We start from the raw sequence: 14,343 nt of genomic DNA on the forward strand, positions 1-14,343 counted from the left end.
TTCTCGGAGGCGCCTCTGCCTCTGGCAGCCTGGCCCTCTGTGGAGGAGCTCAAGGTGTTCTCTTTCTGTCTGGGCTCTGGGAGCTGGAGTAGAGGGGAGACTCTGGGGTGGAGCCACCAGGAGCCACCAGGCCCCTAACTTCTTTCCTCTGTGCCTGTAGATGGTGCAGGGATGCCAGCAGCTCCTTGGTCTCTGTGCTATCAGTGGGCACTCTGCCCCCTGCCTCCTTCCCCACATCCCACCCTAGGGGCACAGCGTCCCACCCTCAGACCATGAGGTGACTGCACACACAGCCATGCCCCTTGCTTGTTCACCCAGGGCAGGTGGGTGCTCTGGGCAGGGGTGGGCTGGCCCTCAAGGGCCTCCTCCATGTTCCCCACCACACATCCTCAGAGCTGAGAGTGTGTGGGCCTCATCCTCAACTCTGCTCCAGAGCAGAGAAAGACAGAGGTAGGGTGACAGAGCTGGCACATCTCATTCCAGCTCCTTCTGGGAGAGGAGGGGCTTCCATGACAGCTTCATATATCCCACCATGACATGAGGACAAGATTTCTCCCACCTCTCACTTGGGACCAGCACTGCCCCCAAATGCCCCTCCTTATTCTGACATATGAACTTGTCTCTGACACTTTCTGAGCCTGAGTGGAGCACCCCTCCCCCAGGTTCATAATTTCTAGATAGAGAGAGAGCAGGAGAAGACAGAGCCAGTTCCAAAGAAGGGGGAGGTATTTAGGTTTAGTTTACCTTGATGTGTTCTGAATGCTAAGATCATGGTAACTGAAGGTGCAGTGAAGGAATTGGGGTGAAGGTCAGTATCCACACTGGGGTCAACCTCCCTCCATGGCCCCATCCCACCTGGAAGCCAAAGCAGGCATCTGGAAAGAGTGGACCATTATCCATGGCCTTCCCCCGAGCAGGGCACAGACAGAGGCCACCAGCACTCATAAGAAAAAACATTTATTCCAGGAAGCAAAAATATTTCTGCTAACAAGAAGCTATTAGCATGCAGAGGATGTGCTAATATGAGAAAAAAAAAATGGTCTCTGCAAGATAACCTATCAGGAGTGCTGTGAAAGCATGTTCTGATTGACCAGAAGAGGCATATTTCTGGAGGGGACAGCCTGGGATACTTGCAGTCTTGAGTTATGATGCCAGGCTCTGCCTGGAAGAAGACCTGGCTCCCTGGGTGAGATGGGAGACTGGACTCGTACACTTACTCTCTTTTGGAGAGCTATAGCCCATGGGGGTAACTTGGTAATAACATGCTCTATCTTTTCTCACTCTTTATTGCTCTTGGTCGGAGAGAAAACTTTGGTGGCAGTAATGTAGACCTAATGAGTCCCGGAATTCTGCTTTGTACCAATTTAACACCAAAGCATGAGGTCCATGATGAAATACTGTCTTCTCTGTTAGGATCTGTCCAACATGAGAGTCTGAGCCTCAATAGCCCTGCTGTCCGTGGTCAATTTGCTTTTGACTGCCTCTTGGCTCTGGGCTGTGGCTGTTTCAGGTTTGCCTTTTTGCAGGGGCCCTTCTGATTCTTTGCATTTACTGGGGAAAATCCACCGCAGGAGATTAATCCATTTTTTGAAGCAGCTTTCTTCAGGATTAACTGTTGAAACTTGCTTCTTAGGGACTCTGCTGATTCCTTTTTCTGGCCAGAGTGACTAATCCCTCGGACCTGGTAGCCATTTGTTCTGCCAATCCTTTTTGATGCTGTCCAGTTTTGGACTCCTATATGCCTTTCTCCCTACAGTGGGGACACACCTCTTGCTCTGGCTCTTATATCTGGGCTCCTGTCTCAGGGCCACCTGCTGCCCTTGGCTGCTCCCTCCACTCTATGTAACATCATAGAGTGTCTGGGAATTGGACGTGGATGTGTCTCCTCTGGACAAGGTTTGGGAACAAGACAAAGATTCCTGAGAGCAGCAAGGAACATATCTGAGTGACAGTCTTTGAGAAGTGTATCTGTGACACAATCTTGAAGGAGCACACCAGTTTCACAGTCTTGAATGAGCATGCTGGTGGCCCAACCTCGATTCTGATTCTGCTGGTCTGTGGACCTTGAAACTCAAGCTTATGAAACTGTGCCTCAAAATTTAGATATTCTGGATTTGAGGCAAAAAACTTTGTATTCAATGAAGGGTTTCTACTGGACCTTGGAGATCGTGGACTCTTCAAATTCATATTAATGAGTAGGGATTTGACCCATACACTAGGTGCCAAAGTATCTTTTCCAGCAGGGTCTCCTTCCACAGGCTTTTGTTCTTGTTCCCTGGAAGATGCAGAACATACGTCAAGGTTCACTGCTGTCATGATAGAGTAAGATTCTGGGGAGGCTCGTCCCCCAGCTTCCTCCTGTGGTGCACTGCTGGCCATTGCTGGACTAGAACTGGGCTCCAAGTTGCCTTTGTCAGCCACCATGACAGATGCACTATGCCAGTTTCTGGTCACTAAACTGTATGTGGCTGCATGAGAAGGCGGCTTGTTTTCTGCCCAGTCAGAGGGACCTCTGAGGCCTTACGGATGTCACCAGCTGTGGGTCCTCCCAGAGCTCCCTGGGCTTCCTCACTCACCTGTGAGGGTGTGGGAAGGGGCCTCTCCAGGGAGGGATTTGCCCCTCTTGTTTCTACTTTCTCTCTTGCATGGGGCTGAGGAGGTTTTCCCAAGCCCTTGGTTAATAGGGCTATTGAGGGGTCCCCAGATCCACAGGTGGCCTTCAAGGTAGACCCTTGAACCTTTTTCAACTTCAAGCTAAGTATGAATTTGAGGAGCTTGAAGAGTAGGTCCCACCTGTGCCTCACCCTCAACTTTACTACATGTGTTTCCAGCTCCTGTTGAATATCAGGACTGAGGACAAGAGACTCAAGGGAGGTGTTCATGGAGGCTTCCCCATCCTGAGAGGAGTGTGGATTTCAGGTCTCCATGGGAGCATGCATCTTTCCAAGAATGTCTAAAACAAGATTATCAGCAAATCTCGAACTGTAGACATTTACAGGGATCTCACTCTCATGGATCTGCTGTGCCTACCTCCCTATAAGGATTCCTGAGACTTCTGGATGTTTCCTGCTGAGGCTCAACTCTCTTTCTGACTCAGTTTTGCTCTTGGATCATTCACTGGAGGGTTGGCTGAGATCAGGAACAGATCTTTTAGGATCCTCCCCACACTCTACCCTACATCATATTGCAGGTCTGTTCCTGGTGGGATTCATGCTGGGCACTTGGACCTCATCTTCTCTGTGTCCTGGCTGATTTTGCCTAGACCTGCAGAGGACCTTGGGAATTTATCCTAAGGCTGCATCAGTTTCTGGGATGCTTGGATTCTGCAGGGCAGGCAAAACTGTTGCTGCATGAACCTTTTGGAAAACTTGTGTTCCAGTTCCTCCCAAACCTCAGGGCTGGCCAAATCTTCAGGAAGGATGAGGACAGTGCTGTGGGCCCAGGAAGACCTGTTCTCCTGGGGAAGGTTAGAAGTGACCTGGCTAAAGACTTGCTGAGATTTCTTAACCAAAGAGGATAAAGTTCTTCCTTTTTCTAGTTCCTTTTACCAAAAGTGGCATCCCAGGTTTTCAATTGCATTTAAGACGAAAGATTGTGCCATATTTGAGACTGTAGGGCAAGATGTTTCACAGGACCCAATCTGGTGTTGTGAAGATGTTCAGACTCGGAGAGAGGGTGATTGACGGACAGTGGTCTTTAACTGTGCCTGAGGTTGTGCTTAACACTGGGGCATGTTTGGAGTCAAGGGTTTGGGTCGGGCCTGGATCTCCATGTGAGCCTGAGGAGGTGGCGTTGGAGTCAAACGTTGGGGTTGGGCCTGGGTCTCCATGTGAGCCTAAGCTGGTGGTGGTTGACATGGAGATATGGTTAGAGTCAAGGGTAGGGGATGGTCTGGGGTCTATATGAGAGGCCGAGGTGGTTGTGGTTGACACTGAGCCATGGTTGTTGTCAAGTACAGAGGTCGTACTTGGGTATTCATACGAGCCCAAGGTGGCGGTTGAAACTGGAGCATGGCTGTAGCCAAGGATAGGGATTGGGTCTGGGATTCCATGGATGCTTCAGGTGGTGATTGACATTGAAACATGGTTGCAGTCCAGGTAGGGGTCAGGCCTGTATCTCCATGCGAGCGTAAGGTGCTGGTTGAAACTGGAACATGGCTGGAGTCCAGATTTCAGGTTGGACCTGGGTCTCCATTTGAGCTTGAGGTGGTGGTTGATACTGCTGCATGAATGGAGTCAAAGTTAGGGGTCGAGACTGGGTCTCCATTTGAGCTTAGGTGCTGGTTGAAACTGGGCCATGGCTGGAGTCCAGGTTTGGGATCAGGCCTGGGTCTCCATGTGAGCCTGAGGTGGAGGTTGAAACTGCTGCATGGTTGGAGTCAAGGTTCGTGGTTGAGCCTGGGTCTCCATGTGAACTTGAGGTGGTGGCTGAAAGTGAGGCATGGTTGAAGCTAAGTGCTAGGGACGGGTGTGTGGCTCCATGTGACCTAGAGGTGATACTTGCAACTTGGGACATGGTTGGAGTCTTATTTTGAGGTTCACCCTGGGCTACAGTTGAGGCAAGTGCTGGGCCAATATTGGTTGTGATGTTACTTTAGATGAAATTTGGAATTGTTCAACCTTTGAATGGTCATTGTTAAGATATGGCATAACTCAAGAAGGGACCCAGGTACTATGACAGTAGCCACCAGACTCTCACTGTGCAGAAAGGGGAGACCCCAAAACAGATAACTGCATGTCTTCTGTGGATGGTCCCCCAAAGTGTCAGGATATCGGAGCTTCTTGGGAACAAGCAGCTATGCCGGTTTCCCTTTGATGCTACAGAAGTTTTGGTGACCCAAGGTGTCCTGCTTGTCACCAAGTGACTTGATCCTCTTCCCCAATGAAGTTAGGTGATAGCCTGCCTCCTCCTCCTTGTTTTTCTCCTTCCAAATCTTCCCTTCTACCCTCTGGTGATTAGTATCTCCAGCATCTTCTGGACATCCACATTGACAAAAAGAGAGACTAGCAGCCTCTATCTACCTATTTTGGGTCTCCCCAAAATGAGGCCTCTGGTGGGTGGCTGGGAAGGTGTTCTCGCTTGGATTCTAAATGTCTCAAGGTGGAGAAGCTCCAGGCTTTGGCTGCCTCCTGCCACCATGCCAGGGCTGATACAGGACTGCTTGAACAGACAATGCCTGAGATGGCTGATCTTTAAGGGGAGTTTGGAGATGACCTGTGTGGGATGGTGCCCAGTATGAGTGCCATGGAGTCACCTTGAGTGAGACTCAGCATGGAGCCTGATGGTGGTGGCATAGAGGAGGGTGTTGGAAGTGGAGGGCAGGCTCTCGCATGAGAGGGGCTTGGCAAGTAAGGGGAAAGGGGAAGTGGCCAGGGTGAAAGGCTATCCAGTGGAAATAAAGGCCCTGGTGTTGGAGAGGCACTCGGATGAATGTGAGGGAATGGAAACTGAGGAGGTCACTGAGCCTGGGGAAATGGTAGAAGCCCAAGATAGGGGATACTTGGTCAGAAGAGCTGGGGAGGTGGTGGTAGCTGCTTCTTCCTTGCATGGTTGGTGGGCTCCAGCAGGAACTGGTTGGCAAGCCTCACCAGGTGAATCTTTACACGAGAGCTGATCAAAGCCTCCCATCTTGGAAGCTCCCTAGGTGTCTGCAGGAGACATGAGGAACAAGCTGCAGCCAGGAGCCCTGGGGCCAGGAGGGCTGGGCAGAGCAGGCAGGGGTGGGCATCTGCACCCCACAGTCTGGCACGGCCCCAGTGCTGACTTCACAATGCTCCTGCTGTCCCTCACCCCAGGACGTTGGCCATACCCTGCCCCCAGGACTCCCCCTCTCAGCTCAGCCCCAGGCTGCCAGTATCCCTGGGGTCACACCTTAGGCTTTAGGAGGAAGAACCACCTAGAAAAGAAAGGGAAGATTCTCTACCTTTCCAGAAGTGAAGTCAGGTCCCGGACCTCTTCCAGTGCTTCCTGGCAATCTCTTCAAGCTGAAAATCGGCACACTGGGTCATGGTGGTGAACACGGGCACCTAGGGGTCTAAAAGGGAGTTGAGTGCACTGTCACTTTAAGGGACACCATTGGGAGATTGCAGACCAAGCGCCTGTGTCCAAGGCCACATAATCCCTGACAGTGATAGTGAAGCCTGTGAAAGGTTTATCATAAAAACAGTGTTTCCCCATTCATGACCCTGATGCCCTCACAGCCTGCCTGTGGGGAGATGGGCAGGCACCACGCTGCAGTTGGATCTGAGCAAAGTAAAACCATGTGTCCTATGTGTCCTGGAGGGCTCACCTCCCAGTGTGGGTGCTATTTGTCCAATGCAGCCCACATGCCCTTTGGTACAGAGCCTTTTCCTGGCCCCTCACAGCTTCATTCTAGTATCTGGGTAATGTTCTCCTTCCCAGTAGCCTCCCTGCGAGTTCTGTTTCTCAAGGGAGAAGTCCTGCCACTGGCCCCTCTCAGAGTCCGTGGAGCTGGGTCCTCACGGCCAGAAAAATGGGGACGAACTCTGGGGGCACTCATGGCTGGATTCAGAACTCACCTTTCAAAGCTTCATTTCTCTTGATGCTCCTGCTTCTTCCCCTCTGCTCCATCCGATGCTGAGAGAGAAAATGAGGACTTAGGATCCAAATCTCAGTCTCCTCGCTCTAGACAAGCATCAGACACTAGCGTCCATACATGATATGACTCTCTACATTTCCCTAACAGCTCTGTGATTTTTCTTTCCTTTCATTCATTTTTAAATGGGATGAAATGTTTTGTTTTCCTTCTTTGAAGAACATAAAGAAGAGTTTTCAATATGAGATTCACTCTAGACTTCTTTTTTCACTGTTCCTCTGCTCAAGAAACACACACATTCTCAGACTATGGGTGAATCCGAGCTCCATCAGGCGGGTCTCTGCTTCCTGATACCAGCCTCCCCACTTCCCAGCTCCTGCTCTGAGGCTCTCAAGGCTTCAGCACTGCCATCAGGTCAGTCCTGTCTGAGACACTGTTCACAGCTGCTGAACTAGTGCTCAGGAGTCTGTTCTCTGGCTGAGATTCAACTAGGAATCCAGTCATTGCCCTCTGGTCACTGTGTCTTGGACTTGCTTTGGAGCCACCTACCTACCTGGATACATGGGTTGAGATCTTTAAATAGAAATCCTAGTGTTCACGGTATCTCTGCCCAGCCTGGTTTGTCCCTAGAGGGATATTCATCTATTCTTTCTTGAGAATAGATGTCCTGTTCTTTTCCATCTCAAGGGTCTTATTAGTTGACTCAGAAAAGTGAAAATAATAACAGAAAAGAACAGAGAAATATGTGCTTGTGAGTCTGGACCAAGAGTTCCTTACCTTCCTGATGTTTCCACGTTTCCTAGGAGGAGGAAAGGATGGGTTATTCTCAAGTTAGTGAAGGCTCAGGAAAAAGAGCCCCAGTCCACACAGAAAGGTGAGGATTGCATCGATCGCCCAGCAGGTGGAAATGGAGTTCAGCCAAATATCAAAAGTGCTTTTCAGAGAGAAGAGAGGATTCTCCATTGTCTGCATCACACTGCTGCCCTCAGGCAACTGAGCACAGGGTGTGCGCTTGGGGACTAGAGTACTCGGCCCACCTCACAGGGCTGTGGTCTGGTCACAAAGGGCTCCTGGGGGTAAGAGGGAGCAGCAGAGGAGGAGGCTGGACTATAGCCCCTCCCTAACCATCCAGCCCGGCAGCTTCATGCATCTCCCTTCCTCTGAGCCTTCCCTTCCTACCTTCTCATCCTGTTAGATAGAGACATTAGTCAAGTGTCAATTCATTCTGCCTAGAACTCAGAGAATTCCTGGTTCCTTTGATATCACTGCTTGAGCCCCATCAATACTTTTAAAAATCTGGAGTTCTGCCTAACTTTGGTTACTCCCATGTATTTTTACTCTTAGGATATACATATTTTTTAATTTCAGTTAATCTTTACTATATTCAACTACAGGCAATTAAAAATTAGATAAAAATTATTTGAAATTTACAAGGCAATCAAATATAAAGCAAAATGAAATAGTTAAACCTCAAATTTTCATAAGTTGCCAGCACCCTTATTTCAAACTGAAGAAAAACATTTGAAACATTCTGTACACATACCCAGACATCCTTTATTTTTAATTTTTTAAAAATTAATTTAATTGGACTGCAAGGTGATCCAACCAGTCCATTCTGAAGGAGATCAGCCCTGGGATTCCTTGGAACTAATGATGCTAAAGCTGAAACTCCAGTACTTTGGCCACCTCATGCGAAGAGTTGACTCATTGGAAAAGCCTCTGATGCTGGGAGGGATTGGGGGCAGGAGGAGAAGGGGACAACAGAGGATGAGAGGGCTGGATGGCATCACCGACTCGATGGACGTGAGTCTCAGTGAACTCAGGGAGTTGGTGATGGACAGGGAGGCCTGGCGTGCTGTGATTCATGGGGTCGCAAAGAGTCGGACACGACTGAGCGACTGAACTGAACTGAACTGAACTGAGTTACAATATTGTAGTGGTTTTTACCATACACTGACGTGAATCAGCAATGGGTGTACATGTATTCCCCATCCTGAACGCCCCTCCCTCCTCCCTTCCCATTCCATCCCTCAGGGTCATCCCAGTGCACCAGCCCTGAGCACCCTGTCTCATCCTTTAAACAAATCAGTCTCTAAGGATCAAGGTTTTTTTTTTTTTTTTTCAATTCAACATCTTCCTTCAGTATATGTTATAAGTTGAACTGCTAGCAGCAAATTCTCCCAAGTCTTTGTTTTTCTGGGAATATTTTTATTTTACCTTCTTTCCTGAAGCATAGATTTTATAGACATGGAATCCTTGGGTGACAATTTTTTTCCTTTAAGCTCTTTGAATATGGCATCTCACAGTCTTCCCTCTGCTGTTGCTGATTGGAAGTCAGTGATTAATCTGACTATGTTCACCTCGTATATGGAGAACAGTTTTTCTCTTGTTACTTTCAAGATTTTTTCTTGATTTTCCACACTTTGACCAAGATTTGTCTTAGAGTTGATCAGTTTGCTTTCATTTTTCTAGAGGTAAACTCTGCCTCTGGAAGTTGTTTTCCATCAGAATTTAAAAAATTTTCAGCCTTTATGTCTACAAGTAATTTTACTCCCTCCCCTTTCTCTCCCTGCTTTCTAAGAGTCCCTTTCCTTCCATACTTCTTGGTGAGCTGAAGGGATGCCATAGATCATTTTCCCTCAACATTTTTTCTCTTTGTTTTTACATTGATTTCTATGAATCCATCTTCAAGTTTATGGATTATTTCTGCTAGCATCTCAAATGTGCTATTGAACCTGTCTAATCAATTTTTCATTTTAATTATTTTAGTTTTCAAATCCAGAATTTATATGTTTCCTTTTTTAAAAAATAATTTGTAGCTCTTCATTGAGTTTCTCTGTTTGTTGACTTAGTATCATACTTTCACCTAATTCTTTGAACATGGTTCCATTATTTCATTTTGTAGTTATCAATATTTTGATACCTTATCTTTTGACCTTCATATGCAATTTATAAGTGATATACGAGTTATCAGTGGTATGTTATACAAATGCTTTAGTCACCAGCATTACAACATTAGAGTTTTCTGATTTTAACTGTATACTTACCTGTCCCAGTGACAGAGTTAAGCAGTTACTTAAGAGTAACTAAGCTTGATAAGGAGTATAAACCTAAAACCCCTTTAAGGAGGAGGCAAACTTTCTTTTTCACATTCTTTTGCCTTAGACAAGTAGGGATTGTAGGGAGCAGTATCTCAGGTTCAAGGACATTCCTTTTTTTGAGCTTTAGATCTATGTTATAGGAAAGGGTCTGAGCAAAATGCTCACATCCTTGAGGTGTTTTTTGTTTATTCTCAGAGGCTAGTTGAGAAGTATATATAGCCCCGCTTAAATTAGTGAGGTGGGTACACTCCTACCCCCTTCTGAGGTCTGTGTCAAAAGCTTTTTCTGTCACCTTCACTTTAAATAAAATCTACACAAAGCTCTGAGGGACTGAGACTGTCTTTGGTCTCAGAGTTAAATCTTCCTCTTCAGACACCATGAATCCAGTGGCACTGGTCACCGTTGACTGCTAGGTTATCATCTTGGGGGCTTGTCCAGGATCTTCAAGACAAGGTAAGAACACTCAGAATTGAGACTCTTTTGCTCTTTTACTGTGGTCTCTACTTCACTAAATCAGAAGCATATGGACCGAACTTCTTTTCCCTGGTCAGCTTTTCCTGGTCCCTCTGACCATTTCATATCTGCTTGAGGAATTAGAGTTATTAACCTTGTGTGCCAGATTGTAGACTTTCAGGGGACTTGCAATCCATGCTGTTATTGTGTTTTTCTAGCCAGGCCCCCATTCCAAGTTTTACAGGACGCTGCAGGCAGGAGCACGTTAGGGAGCTAGCTGGAGCTCTAGCTCCAGGGACATCTCTCAGACTGGAAATCACCATCCTGACCCCAGAGACACAGAGGCAAGTTCTTGTCATGGCTACGCCTCTGGACTATATGGATTGAGGCATTGCTGGAGAGCATGAGATTCCTGAGGACACAGATTGGGACACCTCAGATCTGGGCAGATTGAAAATGCATTGGGTTTCTTCCCTTAGTAGCACTAGCTCTTAGCAGACCAGAGAAAGCCCTCCAGTGGCTCTTGTCTCAACTCCTTAGATATTCTTTTTGTATAGTCTGCTGGACTGTACAAATAAAAAGGATGTTGACACTCCATGAATATGAAAGATGATTTTTTCCTCACAGGCTGGCCCTCCATCACCTCCTTTGTTATCACATAGACTTATGTGGCAACTCTCAGAAGGGATATCTTGGGTTTTCTGTTCATCCCTTTATGACTTGCCACTTCTGCTATTGTCAGGCATGGACACAGGCACACAGAAGATGGATGCTTCCCCTAGTGGTCTTGGCTTGGCCTTTATCCAGAAAACTACTCTGTTCCACCCCAGGTGGCACCAGAATCAAGGGGAAATCAAACCAAGGTTTTAATGGTGAGGACCTGGACATCAATCTGGGATGCCATCAGGTCTACCCCTGGTGCATCTCCACCTGGGTGGTAGAACGAGGGGGGCTGGGAGTAGGGCACCTTCATCAGTAGGAGACAGGTTAGCTCTGGCCAGGGAAGGAAACTTAGGTGGAAAATCAGTCTCCAACCCCATCTAGAGCAGGGGCAGATGCTTCCGGTAGAAAAAAGCCATGGCACTGGGCACAGCTTTTTTTCTCTCTTACAGATGGGAGCTAACAGTTCCAGAACCACCCCTTTGAATAATATCTTGAAAAACTGGGATAACTTTGATCCTCAAGGCCTAAAAATCCCTTGTATATGGGGTTTCTTTTCTGTGAAAGAAGACCTCACCTGCCCAGAGAGATAATCCCTGCTGGGACATCTTATCTATCAGTCTACCCCTGTTATCAGAGCCAATTTGAACACTCTCTGGTTTAAATTTTAGCTATGAAGCTATGATACAAGAAGGAGAGATGACATTTTGGACCCTGAATGGCCATGGTATTCTTTAGACTCTGGAGAAAACTAGTTAAAATGAAATCTTATTGAAATTGCAAAACTGGTTCTTTTTGCACATGTAATTACTAAAAGATTGACTTGTTAAAATACTTTTAATAAGCTTTGTTTTATCAGGGAGCTCTGATCCTGCCTGAGAAACAGAAACATGCCTGAGGAAGAACCTGAGTTAACTCTTATCATGTCCTTGAGATACACAGCCTACTCTATCTGGGACTCCAGCCATGAGTAAATTGGTGGGACTCAAGCCAAGAAAAAAAAAAGGTGGGGGAGGTGGGGTGGGGTGGGCAGATCAGATCAGATCAGATCAGTCGCTCAGTCGTGTCCGACTCTTTGCAACCCCATGAATCGCAGCACGCCAGGCCTCCCTGTCCATCACCAACTCCCAGAGTTCACTGAGAGTCACGTCCATCGAGTCAGTGATGCCATCCAGCCATCTCATCCTCTGTCATCCCCTTCTCCTCTTGCCCCCAATCCCTCCCAGCATCAGAGTCTTTTCCAATGAGTCAACTCTTTGCATGAGGTGGCCAAAAGAGACATTTTATTTTTCAGGCAGAAAACTGTGAGGTTTCTGTCTGTCCAGAATTATGTGTGTCTCAGTGTATGTCTCCACCTTGGAAAAAAGGTGGTGCTAAAGGCTAAGTGGTTCAACGAGCTTTATTTAATTGGCCTAAAGAGAAGTAAGTGCTTATAAATCAAACAATTCTAAATTCAAGAAAATTAAAGTAAATGAATTTAATGCTTGTGTGAACTGGGAAATAATCATTATTGAATTGATACATGATATTGATGTTTGTTTATTAATCTAATTAATAGAGACATTGTGAAGATACTTTTATAAATGACATAACTTTGGGTGATTTATCCCAGAATGATGATGTAAAGTGCAATTCATGGCTGCTGAAGAAAAATAAGATGTGTGTTTTTAATAAAAAGTAATAAGGAATGGAATTACATTCTATTAAGGAAAAGGAAAGTAAGTCTAAACTTACAGGTGGCTGTCCTCTGAATGGACAAATGGTGATGAATGCAGAAAGTGTGAAAAAGGTGTGTGGCAAGTGAAAGAAGAGTTTTGTGCATGGTACAAGTTTGTTAAGAAATTAAACTACCTTTGAAGTCTTATTGTTACTATGACTAAGTGAATAACTCTTGTTTCACAGTGAATATAAGCTGTTACCAAACTGGAATTTGGTTTTCTCTCGCTGATTAAAAGAACAAAGGTTTCTTGGAATGTGGCTTTTGATAACAGACTATAGCATATATGAACAAAGCTCATTCTGCTTCTACAAAAGTTAACCCCTCTTCAGGGAATTTAAAGTGGATTAAAAATGGCTATAAACCAAACAGTTGGGGCTATGAGAGGTGCAAGATGGCTGCTTGGCTTTTCCCGGCTCCCTGACAAACCTCATTTTTATTTGATAATGCCTTTCCTGGCTTCAGGATTAATATCTCAGAATAGAAAAAATGGTTAAAATGTGCTTCCCACAATCTCCAGTGATCAGGGCACCGACTTTGCGGGACAGGTCGTACAGACATTCACAAAAACTTCATGAGCTTCTTGGAGATGATCGCTTTCACTGATGTCCTTGGTCATTGGGCAAGGATGACAGAACAAAGGGATCAATTGCATGGGATTGAGTAGACTGCTAAATGTGATCACAAGTTTCATGATTTGTTGTCTGACATACTGTTGGCTTTTAATCTGTGTTTTCAGATATAAAGAAGCACTTTTCCTCGTTACTGATGGTTTAAAACAATTTAGTGATTTACTCCTATGGGTAAAATTATACCTTTTTTCTCTCTGCCTCATCCCTCCAGAAACTGGAAACACTTGAGTTCTGAACAGCCTTGCTGCTGCTGCTAAGTCACTTCAGTCATGTCCAACTCTGTGCGACCCCATAGATGGCAGCCCACCAGGCTCCCCCGTTCCTGGGATTCTCCAGGCCAGAATACTGGAGTGGGTTCCTTCTCCAATGCGTGAAAGTGAAAAGTGAAAGTGAAGTCGCTCAGTCATGTCCGACCCTCAGCGACCCCTTATCAGGTAAATAAAAAGACTGTCTCCCGACATATACAGAAATCTCAACGTATACTGGGGAGCTCTAAAAGAAAAATCCACCCAACTGATGTCAGGGCTATGGCATCTATTATGTTTCACTGAATATTAAGTTATAGTTTTGTTAATTAAAGTCTGCATTTACTAAGATTCACTTCTTAGATAGCTCCTTGTGGTTATGTTACATTGCTAAGAGGTTTAATTGTTAAAAAGGACACTCTGACTTTGTTTCTAAAGCTTCTCTCAATAAGCAGTCTTTGAATAAAGATTAGATGCTCAGGATCTACAACCAGGAGATCAACAGCAGGCTATAGTCATTTAACAAACTAAGTCAGATGACCTGGAGATGACACTGGGCTATACCTAATAGAAGTTCTTGACTTAAGTTCTTACTTATGATTCTACTATTACTGCTAACTGTATTGTTTTCTATGCTGCCTGTTTCAAGAAGAGTTGTCCCTTACATTATCAAGTGTGTGACTGAGCCACTGATATAATGATGGTATACAGTTCCATATGAAATCCCTAATTATAATGGTGTGACTGTATATGAGAAGAAGCAACAAGAGGGAACATTTTCCTGGACCAAGAGACTAGTGAGACAGCTGTGGTCCAGAGACTTTTGCTACTCAGAGGGCCTAATCCAGTAACAGCACATTGAGTGGCCTATCAGTGAAATCTTCGACAGACCTGGGAATGAGTCTTCCCAGCACCATGGAACAAGATGGCCAGGAAGTGCCCCCCAAACGATGGTCAAAATCATGGCCATAAAGGGGCC

The 14,343-nt window shown here is 46.0% G+C and overlaps 1 protein-coding gene across 1 annotated transcript; it reads right to left on the minus strand.

Moving 5' to 3' along the window:
- Nucleotides 1-944: 944 nt before the first annotated feature.
- On the minus strand, nucleotides 945-7,767 carry LOC133253484 (spermatogenesis-associated protein 31E1-like). The gene is made up of 7 exons (XM_061427082.1): nucleotides 7,334-7,767; nucleotides 6,540-6,597; nucleotides 5,924-6,034; nucleotides 5,384-5,648; nucleotides 5,255-5,323; nucleotides 5,025-5,190; nucleotides 945-3,541 (listed from the first exon to the last, which is right to left on the minus strand). The coding sequence occupies exons 4-7, from the start codon at nucleotides 5,626-5,628 to the stop codon at nucleotides 3,290-3,292; spliced, it is 732 nt and encodes a 243-aa protein (XP_061283066.1). The 5' UTR covers nucleotides 5,629-5,648; nucleotides 5,924-6,034; nucleotides 6,540-6,597; nucleotides 7,334-7,767; the 3' UTR covers nucleotides 945-3,289.
- Nucleotides 7,768-14,343: the final 6,576 nt, after the last annotated feature.

This window comes from Bos javanicus, chromosome 8 (assembly GCF_032452875.1).
Source record: "Bos javanicus breed banteng chromosome 8, ARS-OSU_banteng_1.0, whole genome shotgun sequence".
NCBI classification, from domain to species: domain Eukaryota; kingdom Metazoa; phylum Chordata; class Mammalia; order Artiodactyla; family Bovidae; genus Bos; species Bos javanicus.